Source organism: Gossypium hirsutum, chromosome A04 (genome assembly GCF_007990345.1).
Source record: "Gossypium hirsutum isolate 1008001.06 chromosome A04, Gossypium_hirsutum_v2.1, whole genome shotgun sequence".
In the NCBI taxonomy this organism is placed as follows: domain Eukaryota; kingdom Viridiplantae; phylum Streptophyta; class Magnoliopsida; order Malvales; family Malvaceae; genus Gossypium; species Gossypium hirsutum.
In genome coordinates, this window is record NC_053427.1 from 66371471 (window position 1) to 66385193 (window position 13723).

Genomic DNA, 13723 nt, shown 5'->3' on the forward strand with positions numbered 1-13723 from the left:
CAATTACTAAAATTACCTTTTTAATTTCATTCAAAATCCACTAACTCATGTCCATACTTGTCCATGCATTAATTAAATGGTCCAATTGCATCATAAGGACTTCATACTTAAAAAGCCATGTTAATTCAGCATCTTAACAAAAAAAGGCAAGTTTTACATTTTACACAGTTAAGTCATTTCTATCAAATTGGCATACAAACGATTAAATTTTCATACGAAACTTTCACACATACTAATTCACACATCATAAGCACGGAAAATAATATTTAACTATTTTTTGACTCGGATATGTGGTCCCGAAACCACTGTTCTGACTAAGGTCTAAACTGGACTATTACAGTAGGAGTCATTCTATAGGGTGCTATGGATATTGATTTTGTCCCTGAAACAAGATCTATAGAAAATTCTACCTCTCTAATAGGTGGTAAACAAGGTAATTCTTCTGAAAACACATCAGAAAATTCACAAACAACCAGCACTGACTTAATCTTCGATTCTGATACTTTAGTGTCCAACACATATGCAAGATAAACATTATACCCTTTTCTAACATATTTCTATGCTAATATAGCTGAGATTACATTGGACAACCCGTCCAGTTTATCAGATTCAATATGAAGTGGTTCACCATTCTAACATTTTAACACAATGTACTTCTTTTTACAATTTACCACTGCATCATGCTGAGTTAACTAGTCCATACCCACAATTACATAAATTTATCAAATGGAAACAACATTAAATTAGCCAAGAAACAATAACCCCGTACCATTAACGAACAATTTTTACAAACTTTATCCACCATCACATACTGTCCCAGGGGGATTTGAAACTTTAACCACAAATTTAGTGGACTCAATAGGTAAATTTTTAACAGACACTGAATTCATGCATATATATGAATGTGTTGAACTAGGATCAATTAAAGCAGTAATATAAGCATCAAGAAGAGAAAATGTACCAATAATGACATCAGGTGTAGAAGCATCCTCACGTGCACGTATAGCATATGTTCTGGCTAGTACTTGTGCTTCAGATTTTGTCAGTTGAATCTTTTATAACACCTCGACTACCACTGACATTGCCAAGATGACGGGGTGGTCTACCTCTAGATGGCTTCGAAGTCTGAACAATATCTTTTTCAAGCCTTTCTGGGCAATCTTTAAGATAGTGGTCGAGAGGACCACATCTAAAATAGGCTCTGCTTTTCATACGGCACTCCCAAAATGAAATTTATTTCAATGTTTACATTTAGGTCTGGGACTACTAACATTTCCAACACTTGCTATTAATGAAGATAGAGATCTCAAATTACAACGTTGATAGCCTTAGTCTTTTCCAGAATATCCAACAGATGAGACAGAAAGATCATGATATTTCTTTTATTTCTTTGAAGCTGAAAATTGTGATTTTCCCATAAATCTTTTACTCAAAGTTCGGGCTCATCTCTGCCTGCCTCTTTTCTTTATTTAATTCTTCAGCTTTATGTGTTTGATCAGCCAGTACAATAAATTCTTATAATTCCAAAATCCCAACTAATAACTTGATGTCTTCATTTAATCCCTCTTTAAACTGTTTACACATAGTAACTTTGGTCAGGATACATTCCCTAGCATATTTGCTTAACCGAACAAATTCCCACTTGTATTCAAATATAGTCATATTCCCCTGTTTGAGCTCTAAAAATTCTTTCTTTTTCTGATCAAGAAATCTCTGGCTAATGTACTTCTTTTTTAATTCTGTTTGGAAAAATTCTCATGTAACATTTTCCCTCAGTACAACAAAAATGATAGTATTCCACTATTGGTAAGCTGAGTCTTTTAGCAAAGATACAACACATTTCAGACATTCTTCAGGTGTACAAGACAATTCATCCAAAACCCTGATTGTATTTTCTAGCCAAAATTCATCCCTTTTCGGATCATCATCAATTTTTGCTCTGAATTCTTCTGTCCCATATTTACAGATTTTATCTACCAGAGGCTTACCAGTTCTAATAGGTTTGGCACCCTGTGGCATCTCTAGAACTGGTTGAGGAGTAAGAGGGGGAGGTTGTTGTACAACAGGATTTGTTTTTAAAAATTCTATAAACCACTAATTCTTCATTTGAAAGAAGGTTTCTTCTACCTCCTCACCTCGACCCTCAGATTCAAGCCTTCTACTACTAGATGCAGCTCTTTGAACTGAAGCTGGAGCATTGCTCTCAGCTTCTTTGGATTCATCTCTAGCTCGGTTGGACAACATTACTATATGAAAAACACATTTAAAATAGTCAGGATATATCACACTATCACAAATTATATATAATGACATGTACGGCTAAACTCGTACTTGCTACATTAGTCTGAGACTCGGCTAAACCTTAGCTCTAATACCAATAAATGTAACACCCCTAACCCATATTCGTCGTCGGAACAAAGTTAAGGAGCATTACTGGAGTTTACAAAACAAATATAATTAATTCATGTCAATTACTATTCATATCAGAAATCAATCATAGTTAATCACATTGTCCCTTATATGGACCTTCGACAATTTATGCATTTGAGACAAGTCAGGACTAAATCGGGAACTTAGAGAATTTTTCGCGAAATTTTAAAATTTTTCTTAGTTGTAGAGGATACACACCCGTGTGGTTCACTTGTCCAAGTGACACTCCCATGTCTTAGGCCGTGTGGGCATCCGATGTGAGGTACATGGCCATGTCCCAGCACGTATTCAAATTAGGGTAGCTACTAACTTGGATCACATGGCTAACCACACGCTCGTGTGCTAGGCTATGTAGGCTATCTAATTTTTGAAAATTAGGCTGTTTCACAAGGTTGAGACACACGCCTGTGTCTCTGCCCGTGTAAGCAACTTTGAGCATTCTGTTTTTAAATTTTTAAGATGCAGAGGACACACCGCCAAACCACACGCCCGTACGCATGACCGTGTGTCAAACAAGGTTAAGACACATGCCCGTGTGTCTACCAATGTGGACGAAAACAAGGTAATTCCCAAGCCTTATTTCTCACCCAAATTTTGCCTTGTACCTACATTAATACTTGCATATATATACCAACCAATTCAAGATGTTAAAACCAAGCCAACATTAACATTATACTTGATATATCATCACATGTATTCAAACTTACCTTTTTTTTAAAAAAACATATGTGTTTACCATAATTCAATCTAACCATACCAAGCTCACATATATTAACCATATTATAACCTCAGGTATATATTCACTAAATATACCATTACTAGCCATTCCAATGGCTAGATTACAAACAACCATTTACATGCCAACATTTGGCCAAGTTAACCTAATAATGCCATTATACCAAAACAAGTTTACTATTTATACCCAAACGAACTGAAGGATAGTGTAATGATGCTCCGACCAGTTTCAACCTTTACGAGCTTCCGAGCACTATAAAACAGAGAAAATAAAATCGAGTAAACATTTCAAATGCTTAGTAAGTTCGTATAACAAGAATTTAACTTACCAATCATGTACATTCAAAATAAGTATTCAAACATGCATCCAAATCATTATGGCCATTTTCCTAAACACATATGATCTCAAGAAACATTTTAGTCATGTATATTATGTAAACATCAAAAATCAAGGATGAGTTCATCATGTAATAACTTTCACAAACATGTGTTTTTCATATCATATTTCTATATAACATGTGCATTTCTATAATCAATCATTTTAAGTTCAATTCAACCATATCAAAACTATTCCCATTGAATTTATTTGAAATATCGATGGATACACATGTAGTACACTCAAAGTGTATAAAACTGTCCGTCAACTCATATTCAGGGTACCCGATTAGGGCACATAATCAAGAAACACTCTTTCGAGCCATATAACAGGATGCTCATGTGAGCCATGTAACAGAAAGCTTATCTTGGCTAAATCAGGAAACTCATAAGAGTTTAGAACAGAAAGCTCATTAAGCTTAACAAGTAACTCTGAAGAGTTATTATCAGGGAGCTCCGAATAGCCATCTAATATGATGTTCAAGTGAGTCATGGCAGTAAGCTTAGAAAGATCCTATATCAAGACGCTCATAAAGAGCTACGTTTATGTCTGTAATATATGCAGGATCACAACCGATCATATAACAGAACGCTCAGAAAAAGCTGCGATAGTTTGCAACACATGCAAAATCACTACCGATTAGGATGCTCAAAGGAACCATATAACAGGAAGCTCGAGAGGGCTCATAAGAAGATGCTTTTTCGAGCTATAGTGTGTCCACAATATATGCAGGATTACAACCAATATAGAAAATACTGTATCCATCGAAGTTCATTTATTCAAACGGGACTTATTACTTATCGAGCAATATCTGACATGTAATTAATTTCATACATTAAACATTTACCAGGCATTATCGGATATTCAATCAATTTCATATACATGGCAATAATATAATTCACATATACAATATTTGATTTAAACATATAAATGTATATGATTTTAGTTACACGAACTTACCTCGTGACTTGTTCGTATATGAAAATATACTAATCCGATACTTTTTGTTTTCCTCGATCCAACTCAGTATTAGGTTTTTCCAGATCCAATTAGGCTTGCTTGATTTCTTTCTCTTTCTTAGGGTTTCATAGAATTTGGGGATGAAGATGATATAAAATGATGATGTTAAACATTTATTTAATTTATCATCTTTTATTTATTTCAATTTCAAATTTAGTCCTTTTTCTTTTTCTAAATTTCCATGGATGACTCATCAAAAATATCTACTAACTTCTCTTAATTGTCTAATTACCATATAAAGACCTCAATTTTTGAATTCCATAGCTATTTGATACTTATAGCTACCAGAACTCAACTTTTGCATTTTATGCAATTTGGTCCTTTCTATAATTAAACATGAAATTGGTAAAATTTTCTTATCAAAATTTTCATACGTCTTTTCTATCATAATGCAGACCATTTAATATTATTAAAATAAATTTTCTTTCTGTCTTGGATTTATGGTCCCGAAACCACTGTTTTGATTTCACTGAAAACGGGTTGTTACACAATGTGTGACAGCAGGTGCCAGTGGAAAACCATCGCATCTATTCGAAAGAAGACGAGGTTGTGGACAACAAAAAAGTATACCTCTCTACATACTTGTGTTGTTACAGATGCGCCATGCGATCAACCGATATTTCTATATGACCTAACAATTGTCTCCATATTTGCAATAATGTAACTCTGACTCCTCTTGTTGCAGGTGTAACTCAAGATCATATGAAGCTAGACTCTGACATGGTAGCTAACATAATATTACATATGGTGAAAGCGAGTTCTAAGATTCCCGTGGTGGTTTTGATTGCCAATATCAATAATCAGTACAATTACACGCCATCATACTACAAGGCATGGGTCGCAAAATAGAAGGCTATAGAGAAGTTGCATAACAGGTGAGACAAGTCCTATAATGATTTGTGGCAATGGTGTCAAGTATTGGATCGGTACGTACTAGGTTTCGAAACCAATTTGAAAATGCAACCAACATACTTCCACAATTGTTTGGCCCCTGGTAAAAAAGTTTTCCATCAATTCTTCTGGACCTTCAACCAATGTAGAGAAGCTTTTCGGTACCGCAAGCCATTGGTACAAATTGATGGCACCTAGTTGTACAGAAGGCATGTGCGTCGGTTGTTAATGGTTGTTTCCTAGGATGGTAATCGGAGAATTCTACTGATAACATTTGCAATAACATCGGGAGAAAAGACAGATGTGTAACAACTCATTTTTCAATGGTGGCGAAAATAATGGTTTTAGGACCACAAATTTTGACGAGTGAGTTCGTAGGTATATTTAATTAATATTTATTAGTTAAATACAATATAATAAGGAATCTTGATTTAATAGATTTTATTAATTGGTCAGCTAGTCAAGGTACAAGTGGTGCGTATCGAAAGTCAAGTGGCTTTGAAAAATGAGATTTTGGTACCTCATTTCTATAAATCAAGCCTGTGAATATTTTATTAAATATTTAAGGAGCTGTTATATATGTGAATTGAAGTTTGGTCCAAAAATTTTAGTGATTAGATGGTTAATTAAGGAAAAAGGACTACATCGTAAAATAGTAAAAGTTAATTTATATTGATTTTTATTAATTAAAAGGATAAATGAATTAATATTAAGGGTTTTAAGTTATAAATTACCTTATTTATAGTTAGTTTCCCGTTAGTAGATGATTTATTTGAAATTTTATAATTGAAAATTTAATTAAATTAAGTTAAAATAATATAATAAAGGTTAACAAAAATAAAACAAATGAAACTATCATCATTTTTGCTCATCACCATCGAATCTTAAAAACCAAAAACGCCATTTCAAGGTTCAGCCAAAGTGTTTTGCTTGCATGGAGGTTTAATTGAGGTTCGTTTTTTTGTAATTTTTATGTTTTTGAGATCATTGCAACTATGTTTAGCTAACCCGTATTTCAGTTTTAAATCAGTTAAAGATTTCTAAAGTTGCCATTGATGTTAATTGAAGTTTTTGAATATTTACGGTAGATTTTGAAGCTTAGAAATGAAATAGGATTAAATTGTTAAGTAAATTTTGTTAGTTTTTAGTTTAGAGTCTAAATTGTGAATATCTTGAAATTGGTATGGAATTTTTATAAATTTTGATAATAAGAGGCTGTATATGGACATAATTGAAGTAGGTTTAAAATTTGGAGTTCAAATTCGGAAGATATAATAAGTTCGGTTTTAGAGACTTAATAAAATGAAAAAGTTTAGGGGCATTCTAATAATAAAAAATTAAACTTATATATACTTATAATAGAATGATATAAAATGTTTGGGTTTGATAAATTGAATTGAATTAAAGAATAGATAAAAAAATTGGACCAAATTGAAGATAATCGGGAAAGTGACAAAATTTGCTGATTAGTCCTTAGAGATTTGTTTGTTTGCTATCTTGACCAAGTAAGTTCATACGGTATGTTTGTGTTAAATTGTTATGCACTTAGAATTATAATTGTAAGTATGTTCATTTGAATTTTAATTGTTTACGATTCGGTACAAAAATGTGAGATAGAGGATTAAATTGAATACAATGAATTGTAAATTAATATAATTATGGAATTGACCTTAAATTGGACTAAAATATGATATGTAATGTGATAAATAAAAAAACAAAAAAAATACAATACACATACAAATACAAAGATGATCAAAATTGATAAATAAATAAAAAACAAAATACAATACACATACTAATTTTACAATATTTATATTTACATTGATAAATTAAAAAAACAAAAACAAAAACAAAATACAATACAAATACAAATACAAATACACAGATTATCAAAACTACCTATAGCTAGATGACTTTGTTGGGATAGACACCGATAATCCAAAAAAAGAAAAGCCTATTGCTTAAGTCTAAACTCTAAAAGAAAGCACTTCTCTAAGTATCAAAAAAGAACTACAGCCTCCTATATCAAAATAAGAATGTTTAATGGTTCCCACAAGTTGCAGTATCTGAGAGTTTTTTCACATCTATTTTTCCCAGAAACAGCTTTATACGTATTAACAACAGAATTTCACAACAATATGATCGCATTGCTCAGTCACCTTCATGCTAAAACCCTTTGATGCAGCATCCAGTTCTGTTCCAAGTTGACCTAATGAAATGGCTGCAGTTGAACGTGTTTAAAATCTTGAAGTTACCTGCTGTTAACATGATGTACAAACTTGTCACTACTTCTGGAATCTATAATCCTTCTATTATGTTTTCTTTCAGTTCCCCTAGAGGTATCAACAAATGGCTTGGTCTTCAATGGCGGTTCGGGATTTCCAGCTCCTGTTGATGCCTCCACAATCTGATTCACCATTTCTAGCACCTCACTCATCTTAGGGCGTGACTTTGGGTTTCTGACTACACATCGGTTGGCCACAACTGCAAGCTTTTGGGCAGATTTGAGTTGGTATTGCCGTTTCAGTCTAGGGTCCACTATCAGCTCGAATTTCTTTGCTTTTGATAGGTATGGCTTCACCCATTCCAAGAGCTTTTGCTCACACTTGGGGCGGTTTTTGTCTAAAGGGAGTCTGCCAGTAATGAGTTCATACAGGAAGACCCCATAGCTCCACACATCAATCTTGGATGTGAGACGTCCTGTCTGTATGTATTCAGGAGCTGCATATCCCATTGTTCCAACAACCTGTTCAAGACCACCAATTTGTTGCTTGTAAACAGATTGATGAATATAGACGAGGCAATATTACAATGACTCGAACAAGCAATTTTGACAGGATAAACTGAATATTGAGCCCCTACTGTGTTTTCAGTCGGTAACTAAGGGCGACTTCCACATCTTACAAAGCCATCCATTTGTTTTAAAGATTCTGTGTGAAGGCAAGTCCAATGACATGAATGGTAATTAAATGGAGACTCGATAACCGGATATTCAGAAGAATTAGAAACTTTAAGAGGTTTTCACTGGTATGATAAGTACCAGGGATTATAAAGAGAACTTCACCATTAGGTGATTTCGAACCTTGGTTTACATCATTGGAACACTAGTTATGAACAATGACTAAAAGGGTGCACTTCAAGTAATAGATTGATCATTTTGTAAGTACATACCGCTGTTGATACATGAGTTAATCCTTCCGAAGGGCCCAACCTGGCTAACCCAAAGTCTGATAGCTTTGCCCTCCATTGGTCATCCAGAAGGATATTAGAAGACTTGAAATCCCTGAAGATGATCTGTAGTCAAATATGAGAAAAGAACTATTTTAGTATCACACAAAATAGTCCATAAAAAATTTTTGTAATAATTACTGGTTGCAACAAAGTGATGCAGTGAGCTTCTCCTTGGAAGAGGATTTCATGAAAAGGAAGATAAAAGAAGAAAATGTTGGTACCATGCAAATGCTGAGTGCACTGGAAAGGAATAGGTCAACAAAACCGCTAAGCTAATAATGAAATGGAAACTTGATAGCATTATACCTGGAAATCCATTCCTTCGTGCAGGTAAGCTAGCCCACGAGCAGCATCTTGAGCTATTTTCAATCTCATTGCCCAGGAAAGTGTTGTCTCTGACCGTTCAGATAAAAGGTATTCCACACTGCTATTGGGCATATACTCGTATATCAAAAGCCTTTGGATTCCTCTTTCATCATCTTCAGCACAGTATCCCACTAGCTTTACCAGATTCGGATGCTCAACAACGCCAAGCAGATTTACTTCTGTCACCCACTCCTTGTGCCCCTGTCAATTAAATAGACGGAATGCTAAGGTTATATAAATTATTGATTCTCAGCTCAAGGTCTCAGGAGCCATTTTATTTCACATTATTGAGGGTAAGGGGAGGGGATGCAAATATTCAGATTCGAATCTCGTACCTTCTGACTTCCACATCTTAAGGGTGGCTGTATAAACCAATTGGACTAAGCCACGAGTTCATTCTATTTTACATTATTTCGCATGTGAAATCATAAACATAAATACAGTCTACTAAAGCGGAAAATCCATATGCAGTAGTAGCAAAAGCAGAGCAAATGCAATCAGGATATTCCAGAGAAATATACCCTTCTCCTGATATCCGTGTCACACCATTGCTAAGACACAGTACTGGAACATCACTTTTGATTATTTCTCAGTTGAAAATGAGTGATTAAAACCACCGGTTATACTGTTCTCTACTATCAGACACAGGATAAGCTTCCAGGCCAGCTTAATCATGGATTTACATAAACCATACTGATTGTTGTCAATATGCCAGATCAATAAAAACTTAGATGGAACCTAATTTTGTATAAGATCCGAACACATGCATATGCATCAATTACTCTAATTATTGCACTTCAAAAGGTAATAAATAGAAGGCAAGTTAATTCACAAGAGAAACTTTCAAAATATTGTCATATCAAGAAGACTTGCCTGCAACCCCCGTTTACCGAGCTGTTTCACTGCTACTTCAATCTTTTGTGATGAATCATCGGGACTCCTGATAAACCCCTTGTAAACACAACCAAATCCACCCTCTCCAAGCATGGCAGAGCGGCTAAAATTCTTGGTGGCAGATCTAAGCTCAGAAACTGTGAACACCTTTAGGTTACTAGGTCTTTGAGACAAGCTAGGAAAAGAGGACCTCCTAATGGACTCACTGCTAGTGGCTGAGACATTCTGAGAGTTTAATTCAGACCCAGACCGCCCTATTTCACGATCAGTGAACGTAGAATTCTTAGATCGAGTTGAAATTGGTGTGGGGGTCTTTGGTTCATCTTTTCTTCTCCAGCTGAGGAATATAAAACACTTCATAGCCCTCAAAGAACTAAAAACACAATAAATTCCACAGTGCAGATCCAGATGCCAGAAAGAGATCGAAGTAACTGCAAAGCCAAGAGCTAAATACAAGGAATAACTATGATTTCTTACACGCCATTAACAAAAAACCAAAAAAAAACAAAAACAAAACAAAAACAAAACAAAAACAAAACAAAACAAAAAAAACTATGAAACAATACATTTTAAGAAAAGCTCAAATTCACATTTTTAATCAGGTAAAGATTTGAAAAATGCACGAGTCTATGGGTAGCTAGATTAAGCAAATTACTTTCCAACACTATATCATACATAATGAAAATGCAAAAGAAATCAAAAGCCCCAAAAAGGTTCTAAATTCAAATAATTCCAATGAATTCTACATCTTCAGCTTTAGCCTGAGAGATTCGTCACTTTTCAATTTCCAAACACTGGTTTTTTGGATCATAGTCCAAAAGTCAATGAAGAAAAAAAGGATTTTTTTAATAAAAAAATTAGTAACAGAAATAGATACTAAGAGTAAAAAAATAAAATCTGAATATAAACCAAACAATGAAGAGAATTTGCTTGAGCTTACCTTCAGTTTTCTTGGTTGGCAAGAATTTAGGTACAAAACTTGAAAAAGACTCCCAAATTTAAGGATTTTAAGAGAAACCCATTAGTCTAATGCCCCCAAAAGAACTCAAAAAAAGCTTGGAATTTTGGAAGAACAGTGTTCAATTGTATAAAAGAAGTCTGTACACGGCAGCTCAGCAGCAGGGGCAACAACCAACAAGTCACCAGGCCAACCAAAAGTACAAAAAAAAAAAAGGGAGAAAATTTTGAACAATATTTAACTAAACCTACTAAACTTCTTCAAAATTCAATTATTAACGGAAAACTACTCAAATGTGAAAAGGTACTTTGAAAATGAGAGGCAAAAAATTAAAAAAAGAAAGAAAAGAGAGTTGATTAAGTGTTAGACAAGGAAAGTGAGAAGGGAGAAAAGTCTCCGTTTCGTGGGGCTTACGATGGGAAGAGTCTTCCATTAAAGTCATGAATCTTTAGAATCATTAACTATATTATCTGTACACTTTTTTTCGTGTATTTATAGCTGCAGTGAACCATGTAGTCATTGATACTACTTTTTTACAATAGCATCACATCACCTTCACCCATGCTAATTCATGGTTTTTTACTTGGACATCCTTAAAATTTTCTTTATTTATTCAAATAGTTAAATTGTAAAGGTATCTATCCAACAACAATGAATTTCTCTACCTACATTAGAATTAAGTAATTAGTAGTTCGGTTGTAATAATATCCAAACCAAATTACTATTAATTGATTTATTTGAAATTTAAATTTTTTTAATCGTTAATTGAATCGAAGTTTTTTTCAAATACATTAACCGAATCGAAGTTTTTTTCAAATACATTAACCGAACCGAAATTAATATATTTTTGTCTTTTATTTAAAATAAATATAAAACATATAAACAATACATTGCAAATATTCATTTTGTTTTATTTAATAGTTTAAAAAACTTTAAATGTGGGTGAAAACAACAAATAAGACATTAGAAACACTACATAAGTCTTGAAAGTTAATAGTTAAACACTATATAAGTCTTGAAAACAATAAATATTTTGGTTAATTGGTTAATTCAGTTAATTACTCAATTTCGAACCTAATTAATTAATAATTAAAATTCTAAAAAATCATTAATCAACCTCTTACCAAATTAAATTCAAGTACTAACTAGATAACCGAATTAAATCGAGTCAATCAATTAGTTCAATTTTAACCGAAATGTGAACACGATTAACTAAAATTTTCCACACTAACAACTATCAAGATTCTAAAACAAGTTAATATGATTTTTGAGTTTTTTTTAATTGTAATTAACATATATGGACAATTTATTGGTGTTGGGTTATATTTGCATTTATTTTTCATCATTGAAAAGTTAAATTGTAATAAATAAAAAAAGATGTTGCCCCTACAGGAGTCAAGTTATTTTTCAATTAATATTTTAACCATTTAAGAAATTTAACTTTAATAAATAGGTTGAATGGAGCTCAAGGTTAACAGGTATCGAGTTATTTTTATTTAAATTTTCTTCATTTATTGTATAATATAATTCTAATAAATGTATTCAATACAACTCCACGTTTATAAATGTCAAATTTTATTTAATTTAAATTTTTATTGTTTATCGCAAACCTAAACCTAATTAATATCTTCAATAAATCAATGAATGTCAAAATTTATTTTTATTTAAAATTTCACCATTTATCATAAATTTAATCCTCATAAATATATTGAGTGAATGCCAAGTCCCATAAGCGTCACTTCTATGCCAACTCCCATAAGCGTCACTTCTTTTCCTTTTTTTCTTTTACCATGCCTATAAATACCCTTTCCTCTCTTTTTTTTTTCTTGCCTCCCACCAGTTTGGACTTAAACAAAAAATCTCTTCAAATCATTATTTTTACATTAAAATTATTTTTTTTAAACTCTACCATGACTCTAAATAATGAGAAAAGTAAGTCATATTGCTCTGTTAGACTTTGATATAGTAATTTTTATCAACTTGTTATTTTTAATATGTTAATATAAACTCTAGATTATTTTTTTCGTGTACTTACTAAATTGGAGAACAAAATCTTCGGATTCGATAGAATGTACATTATCCGATACTAAATCATGAGTAAGGTTGACTTAAAAGAACATATAGTGTAACACTCCATACTTAACTTGATCACCGGGTTCGAGCTGTCATGGTTGCAAGTTCCCATGTGCAACTCATGAATCGTATTCAAGAGAGGTCATTTGACCCATTCGGACTGGTCCATTGCTTGGAGAGATTGAAAGCCCATCTCCGGAGCTTGGTAAATATGGAAAGTTATCTTCAAAGATATGCTTGGCAAATATGGAAGGAGATTTTCAAAGATATGAGATCTTAAACGTTAAATGTAATCTTTAGAAGATACAATTTTGTAATCACAAAGATTTGATATCTAGTTAGCTTTAAATCTTAGCCATTGATGTATTTTGATTTGTACCGTTGATATTGGGAAGACTCAGCTATAAACAGATGCATCTCCCCCTCATTGTAATTCATTCAGTTATTAATAGAATTTTGAGAGTATTCGCTCAAACTTTTCTCTCAAGTGTTCTTGCTTTTCTGTGGCTTTTGTTCATCTTTCAAGTTTGTTCTTACTTTGTTCTTCAGCTGCTCTTCGTGGGTGCCTTAAAAGAGTTCTGTTGAATCCTCAATTGTTGCGAGTTAGGCTGACTTAGGCATTTTTTAGCGAAGAAATTGCCTAAGGCCGCACAAATTGCTTGTGAAAACTCTAACTCCGTGATAGTTAGTATCAAAGCTAGCTTTCGAAAGCACTGTTGAAAGATGTCGAAATAAGTTGCTGAAAATGT

The 13723-nt window shown here is 33.1% G+C and overlaps 1 protein-coding gene across 2 annotated transcripts; it reads right to left on the minus strand.

Annotated features, from left to right (window-relative positions):
* Positions 1-7092: 7092 nt before the first annotated feature.
* Positions 7093-11366, minus strand: LOC107948372 (serine/threonine-protein kinase PCRK1). Of its 2 annotated transcripts, none has more exons than XM_016882886.2 (5): positions 10884-11366; positions 9923-10374; positions 8990-9250; positions 8624-8746; positions 7093-8198 (listed from the first exon to the last, which is right to left on the minus strand). In XM_016882886.2, the coding sequence occupies exons 2-5, from the start codon at positions 10301-10303 to the stop codon at positions 7704-7706; spliced, it is 1260 nt and encodes a 419-aa protein (XP_016738375.1). In that variant the 5' UTR covers positions 10304-10374; positions 10884-11366; the 3' UTR covers positions 7093-7703. The 2 variants fall into 2 exon arrangements, with proteins under 2 accessions (XP_016738375.1, XP_016738373.1); XM_016882884.2 differs by having other exon boundaries at positions 9923-10389.
* Between the last annotated feature and the right edge of the window lie 2357 nt (positions 11367-13723).